The sequence below is a fragment of the Dryobates pubescens genome, chromosome 10 (genome assembly GCF_014839835.1).
Source record: "Dryobates pubescens isolate bDryPub1 chromosome 10, bDryPub1.pri, whole genome shotgun sequence".
Classification (NCBI taxonomy): Eukaryota; Metazoa; Chordata; class Aves; order Piciformes; family Picidae; genus Dryobates; species Dryobates pubescens.
Window position 1 is genome coordinate 6895887 of NC_071621.1, and position 20265 is coordinate 6916151.

General features: G+C 45.6%; 1 protein-coding gene across 1 annotated transcript; it reads right to left on the minus strand.

Moving 5' to 3' along the window:
• Positions 1 to 755: 755 nt before the first annotated feature.
• On the minus strand, positions 756 to 13616 carry LOC104302123 (regucalcin). The gene is made up of 7 exons (XM_009902600.2): positions 13502 to 13616; positions 12861 to 13025; positions 10304 to 10486; positions 9714 to 9929; positions 8089 to 8220; positions 2495 to 2649; positions 756 to 855 (listed from the first exon to the last, which is right to left on the minus strand). The coding sequence occupies exons 2-7, from the start codon at positions 13021 to 13023 to the stop codon at positions 805 to 807; spliced, it is 900 nt and encodes a 299-aa protein (XP_009900902.1). The 5' UTR covers positions 13024 to 13025; positions 13502 to 13616; the 3' UTR covers positions 756 to 804.
• Between the last annotated feature and the right edge of the window lie 6649 nt (positions 13617 to 20265).

Here is a 20265-nt window from a genome sequence, read left to right on the forward strand (position 1 = left end):
AAATTTTTTCACTGGGAGTGTTGTCAGGCATTGGAACAGGCTGCCCAGGAGGGGGGTTGAGCTATAACCCCTGGACACATTTAAAAGCCGTGTAGATGTGGCGCCTGGGGATATGGCTAGTGGTAGACTTGGAAGAATCACAGAATCAGTAAGGTTGGAAAAGACTAGGGTTAACAGTTGGAGTCAACGATCTTGAAGGTCTTTTCCAACCTAAATGATTCTATGATTCTATGGCTAGCATCTGGAGAGGACTCTGTTCTACATTCACTCCCAGTCCATGAGTTCCTGAATCCAGTTCCAGAATCCAGCTCCTGAACCCATTTCTGTCTGGTGCTGAGAACATCATGGGACAAACATGTCCCAGTTAAAGCAGCAGTAAGCCCACAAATGGATATCCTATAAGGAACTTTGAAAACAGGTAAAAGAAACAGCACAAGTAGTTTAATCCATACAGCATAAACTGCAAATGAGATGGGAGAATAAAAAAGAAAAAGAAGATATATTAAAACATTATTTAATCACAAAAGCAATTTACAATATTAATTAGTTTATTAGGGTGAGAATACTTCTAGCACAACAGAAAAAGCAGTATCAAATATTGAAAACACTGGAATTTAAAGGGGAAAAAAACCACATCAGTTTTAAAAGTATTTCATGTATTTCATCAGTGTTTGATGCTTTCCTGATGAGATATCATAATTGTGTTATGATTTCAAAGCTAAAAGATGCTGAAGGCCAGAATAAGATCTTCTGACTTGTCTTGCTTACATCAGGCCTCTCTAATCCATTCTGAGGAGCGTACATTTAACCTGCAAATGGATTCGGTGGGACTCCTTTCACCCCCAGCCCTGTTATCTATTAAAACAGAGAGAGAGAGAAAAAAAATTAGTGCAATAATTCACCACTATCAGACAGATGCTTTTCTTTCACATCTAGACATGCTTTAATTTAGAAAAGGACTGTCCTCCAACTTGACATCCTATTACATTTTGCACACAGCAGCTTATCACAGCCAGGAACTTCAACCTGTTCTCTTTCTCTAAAGCTCAGTAATTGCAGGCCAGAGTCCATGCCCCCAAAGCCTCTTCTCAGATACCACTAAGCCTTAGTTTGGCAGCTCACAATGTAACCTTCAGTATGCACACATACAGCAGGGCCTTAGAACAAATCCCAAGGTGACGTATTTTTAAAGAGATAATTTAGTTACAACTGACTAACCAGAAAGCAAAGAGAAGTCGATGCTTTTATCTGCCATAGATTAACACAGAAGTATTTACACATTCTTTCCATAATAAACAGAAAACTTAAACCATGTTGGGAGGGGCACAGAAAATTTTAAGTATCAGGATTGTTACAAATGTTAAACCCAAAAGTATTTTCAAAGCTCTAAATATGTTTAACATTTTTTTCTCCTGCAACAGGAGCCAAAAATACAAACAACATATATTAGAATAGAATAGAATAGAATAGAATAGAATTAACTAGGTTGGAAGAGACCTTCGAGATCATCGTGTCCAACCTATCATCCAACACTACCCAATCAACTAAACCATGCAACCAAGCATCCTGTCAAGCCTCGTCCTGAACACCCCCAGCGACAGCGACCCCACCACCTCCTCAGGCAGCCCATTCCAGTGGGCAATCACTCTCTCTGTGTAAAACTTCCTCCTAACCTCCAGCCTAAACCTCCCCTGGTGCACCCTGAGACTGTGCCCTCTTGTTCTGGTACTGGTTGCCTGGGAGAAGAGACCAACCTCTGCCTCACTACAACCCCCCTTCAGGTAGTTGTAGAGAGCAATAAGGTCACCCCTGAGTCTCCTCCTCTTCAGGCTAAGCAACCCCAGCTCCCTCAATCTCTCCTCATAGGGCTTGTGCTCCAAGCCCCTCACCAACCTTGTTGCCCTTTTCTGGACACGCTCCAGCAAGTCAATATCCTTCCTAAACTGAGGGGCCCAGAACTGGACACAGGACTCGAGGTGCGGCCTAACCAGTGCAGTGTACAGGGGCACAATGACCTCCCTGCTCCTGCTGGCCACACTGTTCCTGATGCAGGCCAGGATGCCATTGGCCCTCTTGGCTGCCTGGGCACACTGCTGGCTCATGTTCAGCCTACCATCAACCAGCACCCCCAGGTCCCTCTCTGCCTGGCTGCTCTCCAGCCACTCTGACCCCAGCCTGTAGCTCTGCATGGGGTTGCTGTGGCCAATGTGCAGAACCCGGCACTTGGATGCGTTCAATCTCATGCCGTTGGACTCTGCCCATCTGTCCAGCCTGTCGAGGTCCCTCTGCAGAGCCTCTCTACCCTCCAGCAGATCAACTCCTGCCCCCAGCTTGGTGTCGTCAGCAAATTTACTGATGATGGACTCAATGCCCTCATCCAGATCTAACCCTTTTCCTTCTTCCCTCCACTCCAACTGGTTTACTACCTGAAAAATGCAGGAGAGGAAAAAAAAAAAAAGGGCCTTCTGAAGTGACAGGAAAAAGGATTATTCACCTTAAAAATCCTGCCAGCCTGCGGTTGTCGTGCAAGGTATTCTTTATCCATCTCAACACTGGCAGAAGTCACATACATTTCTGAATAATCCTTTCCTCCAAAACAGCAAGAAGTTGTCTTGTCAACAGGAAGTTTCAGAGTCTGGAGTCTTTTCCCTGCAATAAAAACATGCATGCCATTGCCTGTTTGTCTACTTATGACAAGAAATGTAAACAAATTATTCTGAATAACCACCATGGAACCAGATGTTTCACAAAGCAGGTACCAGGGCAGGGAGGAGGTCCCATGATGACTTCCAGCACAGTGATGAGCACTGTGACAGGGAGAAATGAAGATTTCTGTAAACCACATTGCTGACAATGTATCATTTGACAAGTCTCACTTACCATCACAAACAAATCCTACTCCAAATCCCAGCCTGTCCTCTAATTAAATGCTAACAGCCACAGCACAGACATCCATATCTGAGCTCATCATCTAGGCTGCTCATGCAATCAATGGAAATGGGAGACAATTCCTCATTAAAATAGGTCACATGAATCATGCCCTAGACGTGCTGACTTTCCCACTTCTAACTACAAAGAGAGCCTGGAGCAAGCAGACCTCATGCAGGTCTACTGAGGCATACCTTGCGCTACACCTCTACCGCCTGCAGTCAAGGAAGATGTAATTCCTAGAAGCTTTCCCTAAAGTTTCAATAACCTTTCAAATCAAGCTTGCATGAAATAGGGATCATAAGACGTGTCTGAAGTTCACAAGAAACTAGCACTACCACAAACATGATTATGTATTTACTATACCAACAAAGACCATCCTAATGCCAGCCAACAGACTGCCTGCCTCCGGCCTCAACCGGAAGGCTGTCAGGACACCTTACAGCAGAATTTTCTGAAGGTCCTCCTAATTATGGTCAATAAATGCTTGTACTCATCAGGCTTATTCTATTTATCTACAACTGAATTTCTCTTTCCAGAAACATGTTAAAGCACAGAATTGTCAGGGTTGCAAGGGACCTCAAGGATCATCTAGTTCCAACCCCCCTGCCACAGGCAGGGACACCTCACATGAGATCAGGTTGCTCAAAGCCACCAGATCATGTAATTTCTTACCCCCGCCCCTTCAATTGCACATGTTGGCTTGGTTTCTTTATGGGAAGTAACTATTTAGCAATGTGCTGAAATTGCAGGAGAGAACTTTGATGTTGGAAACCCTACAAGGAGCAGAGAAAATTTAATTAAAAAAAAAAGAGAAGTGGAAAATTTGGCCCACTCAACATCTGCGAGAAGTTTTTGGTTAACCTCTTTTTGGTTAACCAAAGTTAACTTTGGTTAACTAAAGGAGTTGGGGCTGTTCATTCTAGAGAAGAGAAGGCTCCGAGGTGACCTAATTGTGGCCTTCCAGTATCTGAAGGGGGCCTACAAGAAGGCTGGGGAGGGACTTCTCAGGATGTCAGGTAGTGATAGGATGAGGGGGAATGGAATGAAGCTGGAGATTCAGGCTGGATGTGAGGAGGAAGTTCTTCACCATGAGAGTGGTGAAGCCCTGGAATGGGTTGTCCAGGGAGGTGGTTGAGGCCCCGTCACTGGAGGTGTTTAAGACCAGGCTGGCTGAGGCTCTGGCCAGCCTGATCTAGTGTGGGGTGTCCCTGCCCATGGCAGGGGGGTTGGAACTAGATGATCCTTGTGGTCCCTTCCAACCCAGACTGATACTATGATACTAACTTCAGACATTATATAAGAAATACTGTATGAGCACTTTTTCCCAGGAGGTGCTCATCAAAGCAAGCACCTGTCTTTAAAACCTTTTGCCTCACTCAACAAACTGTACCTTGGTGCCTTGCAATGACATGGCAGCACTGCAATGAAATGCCCAAAGCACAGACCAATCAGCTTCACCTGTACCACAACCAAATGGGTCGTAAACACCAGTAAAAGCAGGGCCACATTCTTAAGCTGTTGGTGCAGTCCTGGCCCAATTTTGGCCCGTCTAGTTGGGTATGCTGCACCTCAAATGATAGTTTGGGCTCTTCTTTGGTGCAGGAAGACAGTCTGGCTGTACGAAATAAGATACAGTATGGTAGAGGACTGAAGGACATTGCCTGATGTGTTTTACTCGCTGATCCATTTTACTAGGAGCAGATGTTGGTCAGTTAGAGGGCAGAAAGGCTCTGCAGAGGGACCTCGACCGACTGGACAGATGGGCAGAGTCCAATGGGAAAGCATTTAACAAGGCCAAGTGCCAGGTGCTGCACTTTGGCCACGGCAACCCCATGCAGAGCTCCAGGCTGGGGTCAGAGTGGTTGGAGAGCTGCCAAACAGAGAGGGACCTGGGGGTGCTGATTGACAGCTGCCTGAACATGAGCCAGCAGTGTGCCCAGGTGGCCAAGAAGGCCAATGGCATCCTGGCCTGCATTAGGAATAGTGTGGCCAGCAGGAGCAGGGAGGTCATTGTGCCCCTGTACTCTGCATTGGTTAGGCCACACCTTGAGTCCTGTGTCCAGTTCTGGGCCCCTCAGTTTAAGAAGGACATTGAGACACTTGAACGTGTCCAGAGAAGGGCAACAAGGCTGGGGAGAGGCCTTGAGCACAGCCCTGTGAGGAGAGGCTGAGGGAGCTGGGATTGTTTAGACTGGGGAAGAGAAGGCTCAGGGGAGACCTCATTGCCCTCTACAACTACCTGAAAGGTGGCTGTAGACAGGAAGGGGTTGGTCTCTTCTCCCAGGCAACCAGCACCAGAACAAGGGGACACAGTCTCAAGCTGCGCCAGGGGAGGTTTAGACTCGAGGTGAGGAGAAAGTTCTTCACTGAGCGAGTCATTCGTCATTGGAATGGGCTGCCCAGGGAGGTGGTGGAGTCACCGTCCCTGGAGGTGTTCAAGAGGGGATTGGACGTGGCACTTGGTGCCATGGTCTAGTCGTGAGGTCTGTGGAGACAGGTTGGACTCGATGATCCTTGGGGTCTCTTCCAACCTTAGTGATACTGTGATACTTGCTAGCATGCATGTAACCAGCATACAGGACTGTGAGGGATGAGTGACTTGTCTTTGCTTCACTGACAGCCATTACATGAGGGCTGCATACTTTTAAAATCTCTTTAAATTACAAAATAAATGAAAGAAAACAGCAAGTGAGCAGTGGTGAGAGCCTCTTGTATGTAACAGCCTGGAAAGTTCGAGGACTCTGAGATTCCTGATGCTGTGTAATAAGCTTATTTGGCACACATTTTGACCCCAAATGGCTGAAGTATAAAAAGGGGGAAAAAAAAGAACATCCAACTTGGTGTAACAGTATTTCCAGCATTTATATTGTCAGAGGTTATTTGCTTGTCTGATTAACTGGGTTTTTTCCCCCCCAGACTTTTCAAAGTATCTGGAAAACTGGGAAAGAAGACCTACCTGTTCACATAGCATCACAGTATGTTAGAGGTTGGAAAGGACCTTGAAAGACCATCTAGTTCAACCCCCGCTGCCAGAGCAGAATCGCAGGTCACACAGGAACCACCCAAGTGGGTTTTGAATGTCTCCAGAGAAGGGGACTGCACAACCTCTCTGGCAGCCTGGTCCAGTGTTCTGTTACCCTCACAATGAAAGTTTTTCTTCATGTTTATGTAGAACCTCCTATGGTCCAGCCAGCACCTAGCCTTTCCCTGCAGCACATCTTAAAGCTAAAGGCAGCTTCACCCTGAACCTCAAAACCCTCAACTTAGAAAAGATGCCAAACAAACAAGTTTTGTCACCCATGCCCTTAAAAAAAGCAGCCCAAGGTTTGCTATCCAGGAAACCTGAAAGTCCCTCACATGCTTTAGATGCGCTTGCTATCCGCAAGCACATCTGTCTTTTATCTGCAAATGGCTGACAGTCTGGTCAAGCCACAGTTCACAGATATTTGTGCATTACAAGATGGGCTTTCATGGAGTTCTCTTCAAACCTCTCTGGGTTAGCTCCCTAAATGGTTAAAGTCACTCAAAAGTCAGCAAATCACAGATTTTAGATATTACTTTAGAATGATAGTGCAGAAAGGGCAGATCGGCAGGTGTTCATGAAGAAGGCGACTCTTTTTGACATGGATGCTTAAACTGCAATACTTCTTGCTACTGGTCCCTGCAGTTTTATGTGAGTAAGGGACAAAAAAGGTTCACAGAAGAGAAATCCACTGGCACCTTTTGATTCATCAAAATCACATCCAGGTCTGAAAGACCCTGATCTGAGCAGAGTTAAGAGACTGGGAGTGCATTAGGCATATGTACTCTGCTATCAATATTCCTAGTTCTCCCTATGCATCTGCCTATGGACACTAATTCCCTTAACCTTTCTCTCAAGAAAACACTTCCAAAAGGGAGGAAGAAAGGGGAAACAAGTGAAACAAAGAAAGCAGATGAAGGCCAGGGAGGAAAAAACAGTGAATCAGAGAGGGAAAATGGCAGAGTCTGCTGGTCCAGGAAGGTATTCAAAAAGCTAGTGGATATCACCAAGGAGTGCTCTTCCCACCAAAGGGCAAGCATGTGGGACCAGAAACAGATTCCAGAGCTCCTGGGATCTCCCAGATGCACCTTCCTCCTCCTAGGGTTGAGGGGCAGACAGGAGGAAGTCCCACAGCTTGGCAAAACCTTGTACAGGAACAAATTGAAGAGGGAAAATCACAGCCTGAGCCTTCAGTAAGAATTTCTGAAGGACTCAGACCAGAGGCTGCAGCCTGACCCATTTGGTGCCCATGTGTGCCAGGATCTGCTGTACATTCCAAAGGAAGGACATGTCAAAGGATGCAGGCATCCCTGAATATGAAGCTTCACAAAACCCCAAGACTTCTGTCAGGGCTAGACCTGGCTTCAAGATACCCCAGATGCAACCCAGTGCAGTTGCTCTCATGCTGCATTATGCAAACCTGTGCTGTCTGGGGTCTGCCAAAATCACTCTCCTATTGCCATCCTCTGGCTCCTTGTGGTTCAGTACTCCACAAGTGCTTTAAATGTTTTGTTCTGTTGTGTTTTGGTTTTTTACCCAGAGTAAATCATGCCTCACAAACCACCAAAGTCCAGATGAGATTAGCAATAAAATGACAGGCTCAGACAATGGGCACACCCAAGACATTACTGTGGGGGTGATAAAATGCTGTGGAATTCATTAAGTACTTAAAAAAAGCAATTATTATTACAAAATGTATTGTTTAAATACTTCTCAATAACAACTAAACCGTTGCTGGCATCAGTGTCATGTAGGACTTGTATTAACCTCAGTACCCTGCCCAGCACAATACACTATGGCTTAAGTCATCTTTACTGTTTCATGGCTTATTAATTTTCCTCTACATCGTTTATCAATTCTGTAAACGCTGCTCTTAAGCTTGGAGGAGGCAAGGGGATGCTAACTCAAAGAATTCGCAAGTACAATGGTAATCTCCTCAGCAGCTTTACCTTTTCCAACATAAGAGAGACTGGGAACAAAGGAAACTTATTTACAAAGCCAGCTTTTAAAAGCAGGGAGAGGTAACAAACCAAAATGAGCGGTATGTTATAGAGAGCACGTATACCGTTTCTGTGGGGGGAGAAAAGCCACCTCCCACAACACAGAACGCCAGCATAGCCTTTGCAAAGACTCACCTGTCTCAGGGTCAAGGCGAAGCACTCTCCCACCATTGTAACAAGCTACCCAGAGCTTGCCTTCGGTATCAATGCACATCCCATCAGGAATGTTCTCCTCTTTTTCCAGTTTGTACACACTTCTGCGATTGCCTGCAGGGTAGGAAAATCACAGCAAAACTGAGTGAGACAGTTGTGAAAATTCTTCTTAGTGACAGCCCAGCAGAGTCATTTGTACAATTATCTTCAAAAGCTGTGCTGAAGTCCTAGGTCTTTTTCATGTGAAAGAAAGAAATCACGTCTGCTGCCCTGTTTTCTCTCCTGAGACAGCTGTTTCTCAGTGTGAAAGCCTGTGGATCAGTTTCTATCCATTGAAAGTATAATCCTTTTTTCTGGTGTTCTTTTATAGTGCACCACTCATGCTCCATACTTTCAGTATTAGATGAATAGCTGAATAAATTAATGTCATATATACTCAGGAAATTAATTATGTGTTCTAAAAGCAGTTTGGATTATTTCAAGCATGGGTTATTATTTCAAACTTCCAGACAGAGAACTGAAGAGTTTTTAAACAGATTGCTGGAACATGCCAATAATCATTGTTCCAACACACAACTGACCTTCAGATATATAAACTGAGGGTTTCTATAAACACAGAGTTAGAAAAAGCATCAACTTCAAAGAAATACTGTCAGCCTTAAAACAAACAACTCTCTCTGAACTGTTATCAAATGTTATTAGAGGAAATTAAACCCAACTTTCTAATATTGTTTATTTCATGCTCTGACAACTTCAATGCTCCTCATATGTAGCAGTATTTGTAACGAGCTTCCTTTCTGCTCCTGGGGACTGTCAGATTGCCCACAGAAAGAGAGTGAGCAAGTGCAGGAGAGAGAGGAGAGAACCACCCTATTTCCTGAAGAAAAATTCAGTTGTAAGCTGTGGCAGAGAGACTTTGAGACAAGATGCTGCACCTAAAATTCACTGTTTGAAAAGTAAGTATCAAATCTACTTGGTTATGTTAAAGCAAAATAGTGCAGTCTGTGTGTTCCAAAGCACATTGCCAGTCCAAGCCATTGGAATTTGTTTTGTTTTTTAGCCAGGATGGTAGAAGCCCTTAAAGGGTTGTTTTGTTTTGTTAAAATAAATAAAGGAAGTCCTTTTGAGTTACTGTTTTTTCGGTTGTTTCTTAATTCTATCTGCACAATCTTCATTTAGGGGCTTCTGTTTTACAAACCAAAGTGGTGAAAAATCTAGATAAGCTAGCCGAGGTTTTGCACAAGCCTCCAAGCTTCCTCTTCCTTTGCCTACGCTATCAGTGATAAGCAGCACGCAGCCACAGAAATCTAGCCATACAAGAAACGTTTTGCCCTTTTTACACAGGAAGATCAGATACACTCTGTGTTTAGCAACTGTAGTCTGGAGTACTCTTCAAACTCTGCCTCTCAATTTAAATACTTTGTAATATTAATAACAGCCTCTGACTAGTTTGAGCTAGGCACCTACACAGGTGCTCATGGATGTTAACATGGCTTCTGATTTTTTCTAAACCTCTGAAGAAGTGCTCCCAAAGTTCTTATCATCTGTGCATAATAACCAGAATGGAAACAAACATCACAAAGGCTTTAGAATACAACAATTCATACTAATTTTTCCAGTTTGGAGGTCATAATCAAAGGCATCCACCGAGTACGACAAACTGTCAATGTAAAAGAAGGTTTTATGATCCAGTGACCAGTCCAGCCCATTAGAAACGTCCACCTGATCGAAGTGCTTCACCACTGAGTGATCAGAGAAGAGTGTGTACAGAGCACCCTGTTTTCTTTCCATCATATGGGGATGAACTTCGTCAGGCATGGTACCTGTGCAGAGACAAAGGGGAGAAAGCAGGTTCAGAGTGAATAGGCTCTCCCCTAGGTTTGGTGCTAGCTACTTGCTGTGACGATAACCACACTGTCCGTGTGTGCAGGTAGGATCAGTGTAGAGGCTTCAGAAATTCAAGGAAGAAACAGAGTTAAAAGGAAAAGAGAAAAGTAGATTTCAAAAGTGCTTTCACAGCAGAAGACAAAACACAGTCCTTCGGGGTTTTTGTTGAACTGTGGCAGAAGTGGTGTGCAGTGTGATTTCTGCTAAATGCCTTATTTGGTCATTCAAATACTGAGAAAGGTGTGGTCAGCATGTAACTTCCCACAAAGCCTCACAGAGGAGCAGAAGGAAGGAACTACCTGCAGCATACCTGCGAAATACCTCCCTGCAGGATCCACTTTCCCATCATTGAATCGGGTGTTTGGTTTGCCATTGTCCACTTGAGTAATGGTGGTTACCACCTGCTCTTTCCATTTCAAAGCAGCAAACGTGGTTCCTAGGGTGATGACATAATCCCCAGACTTCCGGAGAGCCACAGAGCCCACAAGATTACCTAGAAAAAGGGTGAAATGAAAAAGAGGGATGTGCCACACAGCGATTTCTTTTCTGCCCATTTCATACATGCAAGCAGTCACATCAAATTCAGTGAAATCACAGGCAAAAGAAATAACCTAATTTCCCACCAATAAAACTGATATTTAAATACACAGAAATAGATTCTCTCATGCAGAGAGAGCATACTTAATGCATACAGAAAGCTGCTACAAAGAGAATCATGAGTTTGGGACGTACAGAATCAGAGAATCGTGAAGGCTGGAAAAGATGCCTAAGATCATCAAGTCCCAACTACATAATCTCAGGGAACCTGAACGTTACCACTGCATCTAGGAGTGATAATTATTAGTAGCGCCTGGTTCTGATAGGTGCTTTTTACAGCAGGTTGTTGTGTGGGTTCTACCCCCATGCCAAGGGAAAAATCAATTGCTGTGGAGCAACTGTTTGTTTAGCACAGAGCTCCTGGGTAAATCAGCCCTACATGGCTTTGAAGTCATAACTCATGGTGGCAGAGAGTATCTCTGCCCTAGGATATGTCACACTGGGCAGGAGAGCCACCTCCCTACACCACACTCTGCCATGTAGCTCTGACATGCTTCTTGCAGCGCCAAAAACACATCAAGGAGTAGCAAGAGCTTTCCAAAAGTTAAAGCAAACCAAAAAATTAGTAAGTCCTCCATGACTAGTTTATACTAATTTGACTTAATAAGCAGTAAACCCTCAACTGCAGGCTATTATACAGGAATTAATGGGGGGAAGAGGGGAAATCAAAGAAATTAGTGTGAAGATAACAGTTCAGTAAAAGCCTACAAACAGGTGCAATGCAAGAAATAACAACTTTAAATAGGGCAATAAAGTCTGGGATAGTATTTAACACACAGGAATAATTGTCTACATCTTCCCAACAATGCATTCTGGGGGAAAGGGTGTACCAAATTAGTGAGAAGGACAAAGCCACCGTGCTGTTCGCTGAACACAGACACAGTGTAAGGGAATATTGGCCCTTGCACCCAGCTCAGTCTGCAGCCATCCAGGAGGGCTTTTTGCTAAGCAGCATCCACAGGAACTGATGTATTTACACCATTTAATACCAAACAGAAAATTAACCATAAGGTCTCCCCCCTGGGCATGTTTTTGTGTGCAATGGTGTTTTCCCTGTGGAGTTGAAAAGTGCATTTGAAGTTGTGGCCAAGCATGGGGATGTTGTAATTTTCTGTAAGCTTCAGTAATGAGTAACTTCTCTCTCAGTTTTCACTTTGGACATCGACCTGCTCTTTTAATCATATGGTACTCACTCTTTGGTTGCTCAGGATTTTTTTTTGGCCTTTTAATCATGGTCTTCCCAAAGGCACAGTTATGAATTGTAACTATTGTAACATAGGAAACAGAAAGTGGGGGTGTGGGGGGGGGAGGAAGAAACAAAGAGAAAAAGGAGTAGCTACTTGAGCAACTATCCCTTCTACATCTCCAGAGAGACCACATGTAAAAAATTACACCTTTGAGAGCAGGTCTGAATCGGGAAGGGGCGTCAGGGAGAAGCGTGCTCCCTCAGCTAAGGAAATATGTTTGGGATGCAAAATTAGTATCAGGCCATCTCTCATCTTAAAACTGGTAGCTACAGTAATTTGAAGAGCAAATAAATCCAGATGAACTTATTGTGAATAATGTGAACAACTTATGGATGGGTGAAAGCAAGTGACCTCTTCACCAAGTGTTACTGAACGGCAGAAAAGGGTAAATCCTAGTACTTAAACCATTTAAGGAGCTGTCTTCAGACAAACAAATATTTATGGTATCATATCCAGAAGTAAATATGAAACTCCTTATTTATGAGAGTTAGCATAGCTCTTCCTTTCTGGAATACATATTCAGAGCTATCGATACTCCAGCCAATAATACTGTTACCTTCAAAAATAACTTCTTAAATCATGATGGGATTTCTTTTTTTCCTAATAAAGAAGATGTTATGGAGACGAGTCATTCAAATCAGTAAGAAAACTCCCACAGATATCACCAGAGAATGAGAGTTTTGGTGACCCTTACCCTCTGAGACAGAAGGAGCAGAAAAGAGCAAGTTATGAACAATGTACAGGGAAGAATAGTAGATCGAATGTAATCCAATAGCACAAAACCCCTAGAAAACTCCCCAGCCTGCCCAATCACTGTTACTTAGTTTCTGTGTGCAGCACAAGCCTCAGTGTCCTTTTTGGCCTAATAAGGTCAGGTTTTAGGGAAAGGTCTGTTTCCACTAGAAGACGAGCACCATCCAGCATCACCTACAGGAGCCCTGCCTGTGTTCAGCAGGGATACTGTACCAAGTCAGAATGCACAACTTTTAGGTTCAACAAGGTGGTTTTCGAGCCCCTCCTTACCCACGGAGATGGCCTGCACTTGCTTGGTGACAGAGCTCCAGCGACACACTTTTTTACCCGTGATGTCTACATAGAGCAGTGAGCTTTCCTTCTCGTCCCAGACAGGCGACTCCCCAATCTCGTTGTTCTCCTTGGTGATGCACTCAATCTTAATGGATGACATATCTGTGGGGAAAATTATTCTGGTTTACGCATGTCGGTCCAGGGCCAGCACGTATAAAATCAACCCCGAGTGCTTAAGAATAGCGTTTGTGCCTGCTCGGAGCCGCATGTTCAGTCTTGAGGGGACTTACCTGTACAGAGCACAGAATGCACAGCACACGGGCTGCGTTTATGCTCCTTGCTCCGACTGCCAGCTCAGTGCCGGTGAAGGACCCTCACATGTCCAACCACCTCCCGCCCAAGCCCGTAGGGAGTGTAGCGTGGCTCGGCTCGGCCCGGAGCGCAAGCCGACGGACACCCTGCGTGCAGCTCTGTGCGCAGCCCGAGCTGCTGTCATGCCGGGCGGCAAATTCGGGGAGAAGGGAAAGAAAAATGTGTGCGTTTGTGCGTGAAGTAACTAAAGAAAGGAAAGCAAGTAAATGTAGGCGTACCACACACACGAGAGAAAACCGTAACGATACACTTCCCGCCGGCCCCACCTGTTTCAGCAGCGCAGCCAAAGGTGCTGACCCGCCGCTGTCGCCGCCACGTTTATAGCGGGAGGCGGCTACGCTCCGCCCGCTTGAGGGGCAGCCGGGTCCAGGGTGTCCTGTCCAGGAGCGGGCTCCCCACCCCACCGGGCAGGCCTGTCTCGCGTTGGAGGAGGGGCGCGGCCGCCTCGCCCCATCCCTGCAGAGGCCGCGCCCTTTGGGATCCTCTCCGCGGAGTGCTGTGAAGCTGGCGCAGACCGCGGACAACAGCTCCAGCCAGGACAGTTCGGCTCCCCCCTCCAAGAGCTGCAGGGAAGGGGGAAGAAGAGATTTCTCTCGGCAGTAGTTTCTCCGTTTCTTGGAGATGTCCAAAGAGTTTGGTTTCTGCTTTCTCCTTTACTGCGGTTTAGGCATCCACTGAACCTTGGCCCTGACTTCCAGCGCTAGGGATCTTTCTCCACAGATTGTGCAACAGTTCCCAAGGTTATCCAGAAACGCTGGGCCTTGAGCATACTGTGCCCTCCTTTTGCTCCTGTGACCTCAAAGCCCCAAAATCTTCCACAGGCACAAGGCAAATAACTAGCATCAGAAGTTCCACGTGCAGTTTTTTACTGTGGCTGCCTGTGCCCACGGTATGGCTTCCAGGTCTGAAGCTGTGAGGCGAAAGGCACTTCATAAATGCCAGCTCTCCTCTTCAGCAGCCCGTGATAGATTGCATTTTGACATGTGTTGGGTCATTCCCGTAGGGGTCTGTGATATTAACACTACTTCAGTCTCATGTATCTTCTCCTGGCAATGGGGATATACCAGGTAGGCACAATCTGGCTCACCACCAGAGCCTTAGAACCAGGATTAACTTGACTGCTCACCTTTCCTCTAGCCAAACTCTTGTTTCCAGCTGCCACTTGTAAACAGTCCCTTTATTCAAGGGTCATGGCCTAGTGCTGCACACCAGTGACCGCACAGCACACACTGGGCTCTTTTATGGGCAGTTTGCTCACAGCTCCTGTTGCAGCTTTTAGGCGTTCCTCACAAATCATACATCTTCCTATTGGCAATTACCACCTCTCAAGCATTTTCACTGGCTTCTCTCTACACATACAGTAGATGCTCCCACCCTGGACTTAATATGGCCACATTTTAAAACATTTTTGGTTATATACTTGGAAAGTTAATGGGCTGGATGCCCTTCCCAGTGTGTTTCACGGAGGCTTCCCTCAACAGCCTACTAATGTATTTATTAGCTTACTGTCATATTACCCGAGGGTTTTATTTCACAGGCTTGCACAGCATTACCTCAGTGCTTAGCACTGAATTTTCTCTTTCTGGCCCCACTGCAGTGTTGTACAACAAACAGCAGGATTTCATCTCAGATCTGAGGCAAACAAATTATTAGTGACTGCCAACACAGGAAGCAAACATTCAGGTAAATAGTTCCAGAAATCTCTTTTTCTCATACACTTTACAAAAGGAAAGTAGATCCAGAGGTTAAAAAAAAAATTAGTGTATGCAGAACATTCATCAAGTGCAGGTAAGTAAAATAATTGCTTTTTTCAAAGCTCAGCCACTTCTCCCACTCTCGTTGTCCTTGCACAGCACAACGGCATTCAGGATCCACAGCGGCTTACTGAATTCAGCAGCAGGAGATACACCCTCAACCCACCTGGCCAGTCCCTTGGCTCCTTGCTGACGCAGACATTTGCCAGCATGGTTTGGAGGCATCAAAACAAGCTGTCTGTTGGCACACGCCTTGGGAGAAAATTAACAGCTTTCTGTGAGCATCAGGTTACAACACAAACTCTGCTCTTCAAATATTTGGAACTTGCATCTTTAGTTGCTTGGCACAGTATCCCAACTTTGTCTTTTCTGCAATGGCTAATCCAGACTTGCTGAAAGGCAGAGCAAGGAGGAATTCACAGGGGGGTGGCTCCGTAGTGTGCATCAGCTGAGGTCTTCTGCTAGCATAGGCTCACCATAGGAAAGGAAAGCGCAGAAAAGACAGCTGCCAAAGGTGGCTTCCCTGTCAGGAACTTCCTGTTAATTGCACCGCAGGCAAAACATTTCCTTTGTGGCCTCTGAATCAGTGACAGACCACACACAGCACCTTTGTGGCTTTCAAAGAAGACCGGTAACACAGCATGTGGGCAGGCACATTGCACACTTACTTCTGCTTTGCAGGGAGCAGGAGAAGTGGGATCTTAACACAACCACAAAGAGCAGAAAGAGTAGATCTGCAGTACAAGAGGTCCTGTAAGGTTAAGTCACAGCCCTCATCGAACCTGCCACAAGCCATTACCCTTCTCGCCGACCACAAAGCACTCAGCAGTTCTGGAGAATGCCCCAGTGCACCAGAGCTGGAAAAAATCCCCTCACCTGTAAGGACTGCAGGCAAGAAGGGCTGGCTGGCTGATGATGATTTAAGGGGTTATAAAAAGAAGCAGGGCTTTTTTTTTTTTTTGCTTATGCTGGCTACTGGAAAGTTTCAGTTGTTCTTCCCTCCTTTTATGAGGCTGATCCTATCAACTCTTCATCTTTAGAACCGTATGTGTCTTTTATTTCACCTTTAGTCTTCATGCTTTACTTCTATGTTAGTTCTCCTCCTTTGCTTGAAGGCGGGAAGGCTGTAGGCCTGATACAAAGTGCAAACGTCTTATATCAGAAGTCTATTTCTTACAGCTGCCTCCAGGCACTGCAGGAAGGGAGTCTGTCTGGCTTCCTCTGCAGCAGGGCAAGGTGCAGTGGAGAGCAGGCACTGCACACCGAGCGCTGGAGCCCAAGGAGCCCCTACCTCGCTGTAAGCTTGCCCTGCTTTTACATCTATCAGGGCAAACAGCGAGCACGTGGGAATTTACCACTAGCAGATAACACTGCATTTTAGGGGCAGGGGGAACAAAGCAAAGCAGAAACAACCACCCTGCCAAGCATGAGCAGAGGCAGAAATATAAAATCAGTCACTGAAATCAACTGGTTGGAAAGCAAGAGTTTGTCCTGCCGTGCACTTGTTTTCAGACAGTTACAGGTCTTGGAATTGACTTGTATGTCTGGATCGAGATTTTATTTGTTGGTAAGCAACAAGTAGGTCCAGGAGACATCAAACTGCTGAGAAGTCTCAACTGTTTACTAGTGTGGATGATCTTAGTAATGTATTTAAATACTTGTAGAGTCTGAACATTGGCCAAAGTACACGGTTTTCTTGCTTTGCAGATGTCTCATTGGGAGATACAACGAGACAATGCACAAGGGCATTAAACAGGCTTATGCCCGTTGATTAATTTATGTTACATCAAGTCTAATACCCACTGTGGTCATACTGTCATGGAAGTCAATGCAAAATGGACTAAGCCTCTCAAATAGGGCATCTTTTCTAAGAAGGATTGCACCAAACTACTGTGAAGTCATATTGAAGTCTTAGCCTTTAAAGTCTGGGTTCTCTCACAGAACCACCAATGGTGCCCTCAGTACAGTTTATTATGCAGACTAATTTCAGCATCATTTCTCATATACTGGCCACAGCCTCATGCAAAAGCATCTAATCCCTAAGAACACAGCACTATAAGACGACATGTTATATGGCCCTTCCCGGTGCAGACAGCTTCTCAGGTGTTTCACAAACACCCCTCACATCATCACATGTGGCCCTCCAGCTTCTTTGTCACTGGAATACCCACAAATTCTGGTTCCCGCCACCTTAAGCTGCCCCACGCAAAGTCCAGCCTGTGTCTTTCCAGCCCTCTGCTCTGCACTCAGACAGGGAACAGGGTGCTCCAGCACAAGGTTCTTCAGCAGAGCATGGCCAAGACGTTTTAAATTAATGCCTTACTCTTCAGCTCTTTAGACCCCATGTGATCGGAATCTGCGTTTTCCTTGATTCAGGATAAAAGAGCGAGCACTGTTATGTGCCACGGCAGTTGCGTGCAAGCGATCCAGGTAGCATCTTTCATTTACCAAAAGAGCTTTCACTGTTCGCAGCTTTCAGGCACACAAGCCCTTCTTCAGGCCCAAATCAGAAGCAAACGTCTAACTAACTACAGGTCGGGGGCAACTACTCTGAACTTAATTCACCACGTTCAATCAGCCAATTTGAGAGAAGACTGTTTATTAGCCCTTTGTAATAAATGTAAATGACAACTTGCTTACGGCTATCCACATCACCTGCTTCATCCAGCTCTTGACATCTGTGCTTCCTTAAGCCAGGAGAAACGGCTAGCTTGTTGTAGAAAGAATAATCAGAGGGGAGGGGAGCCCCTGCTCAGTTTTAGAGAAGATAACAGTACAATGGCTGAGCCATCAGTTTTGAAGAGGGGAAGTACTTTGCTGAGGCCTCATTCAAACAAGGTGCAAATGGAGCTTAAAATGCCAGGGCAAGGGTTCCCAAACTACTCAGCACCACCCTTCCGAGATAAGAGAGGTGGAACCTCAAAGGCATGAAACCAGACGCCTGGTTTCGGGGTAAATGGGTGCGGGGTTAATGATTTCTTCACACCCCCACACCACCACCACCACCACCCCCCGATGTCTCATTCCCTCACTAGGGCCTGCACTTCCAAATGTATAACCAGAGCTATTTTTCCAAATGGTATGTAACGCATTTTTGTTTCATAGGTACTACTCCAGAGGGCTCCTTGTGGTTGCTGAGATCACAGAAAATAAGATGGTGTCGGTCATAAGCTCAAAAGCTTTCAGATGACCAGGAAATTTCTTGAAGGCCTCTTCATTCATACATTTGTATTGTGCTAAGTTTTAAGCTCTTCCCAGGGAAACTGTTCCACCAATTTGGCCAGCAGAACACAGACCTGCTGAGGAACTCTGTCAAAGTACACTGTGTGTCTGCCTTGCCCCGTGCTCTTCCCCAAGGTGAGGAAGGCTGGGGCAGCACCTGGGGAATGACAACAGAAACCATAAAAAATGTTGAGAAGGCTTAAGTAAAAAGAAATACAGATGTCAGAGCCTATGCAGGTATTTAAAACAATGCCCCAGATAAGGCAGCCTAGGTGAGGGAGATACCCAGCCTCGGGGCTGCTGAGAAAGCAGTGGGAAGGCAGGCAAGGTCTGCCCAGCCTGAAACAAAATAGGAGTTCCAGAGAAAGGGCAGGGGAAGATGGATCCAGGAGATTGTCTCAGCCAAAAAAAAGCCTAGTGGAGAAAGATAACAGGAAGCTGTACTCAGAGGCAGGAAAACTAATGGGCAAATATCTGATGCTGCTTCTCCTTACACAATATAGTCACATAAACTTATGCAAGCGATCTGCAGAAGGGTTAACTGGAGGAACAGAAATAGGCACACACAGCTGCTATTTTCAAACAACTTTTCCAACTGCTACGTAACATTTCCTTTCAGAAATCTGTGCATGCAGCCACTTCAATCCACTTCCGTCACATCCCATCAGGGATCCAACGGTTGACAGATGCACTGACTTGGTTAGGAGAGAAGCCTAGGAGCAGTTATGGTCTCTGCAAGAGGGGGACGCTGCAGAATTACACCCCAGAAGAGGAAAAAGTCTGTTCAGCCATGAAATTGGCATAAAGACTCAGCAGTAGCATGGCATATCTGTCATTAACCTAGAAGTCTGAGAGTCCTCACTTCTTCCTAAAGAAGTTGCATTGAGGCATTCCATTGTTTTCCATCTCTGCCCTTCCCTTGCATGCCAAGCTCCCAGGTTGTGCAAGCAGCTTCCTTTTGCTCATTAATTCACACCAAAAGCATGTTTTCCCACTAGATGTGTCAATTCCCTGCAGTGCTAAACCTCTACAAGTACTGGAATCATCAAAACTCACAACGATCAAGATGCCTAGTTTCATGGGATTATCTCTGTAGCTTTCAGAGGCAGGCTTTGAACACTTGGGAATGCTTGATCCCTCCCAGGTATCAGATGCACATCATGTACCTGCACACAGCTGGTGAACCTGGGCCTAGTCATCAGTGAGGTACCACATCAAACCCAAGTGAATGCTTCCAGCTTGTTTTTAGGAGTTCAATGTTTGCAATTCCTCCTTTTATGGTTTGGGATTCATGGTGAAAACAACAACAGAAAAAGCCCCAAACAAACAACATCTACAAATAACATACACAGCTCATAGCTGAGAAACACTTCTCTTTGGAGAAAGACAAATGCAGAAATGATGATGCTGAGAATCACCACACAATTCCTATTAGTGCTTGTGAGACCCTGGCCTCAGGTCCTGTCAATAAGTAACCACATGTACTTACTGGTCAAAACTCTACAAACCGACAACAGCTGCTTCCAGCATAATGGGGATACAAATCTCCTTCCTTGGTGTCATCTTCCCCACATCCCAGCCAAAAGCAGATTGGACTTGCAAAGGGGATGGGAGGCTGCCAGTCAGAAAGTCACAAGGAAATCTCTTGCAAGAGAGCCTTTAGGAAAGGAGGAATCCCGGTGCTGAAAAAATACCTGACAATCCAATCACCTGCTGCTGCTTCTTCCTCTCTTCTATATGCACCTTTACTGCCTTCTCCCTTTGGTTTTCTTTTCATCCAGAGACTTCACCCAACACACCTCCACCTCTGCTCCTGGCCTGCCTGTAGCCACCTGCTCACTGCTCTTGCCCCCAACACTAGGCCACAAGCACACTGACATAGCTACTCAGTTCATGGCTCACACTGTCTCTTCTCTGAACCACTGTGGGCACGATGGTCACTCCTGCCTGCAACCTGCAAGTGCCCTGTCCCTCTTCAGTGCTGCCAGCTACCAGGCTGACCAAAGTAGGAGTGATGCTGTTGGATTGGTTGTGCAGCTATACCTGCGTTCTTT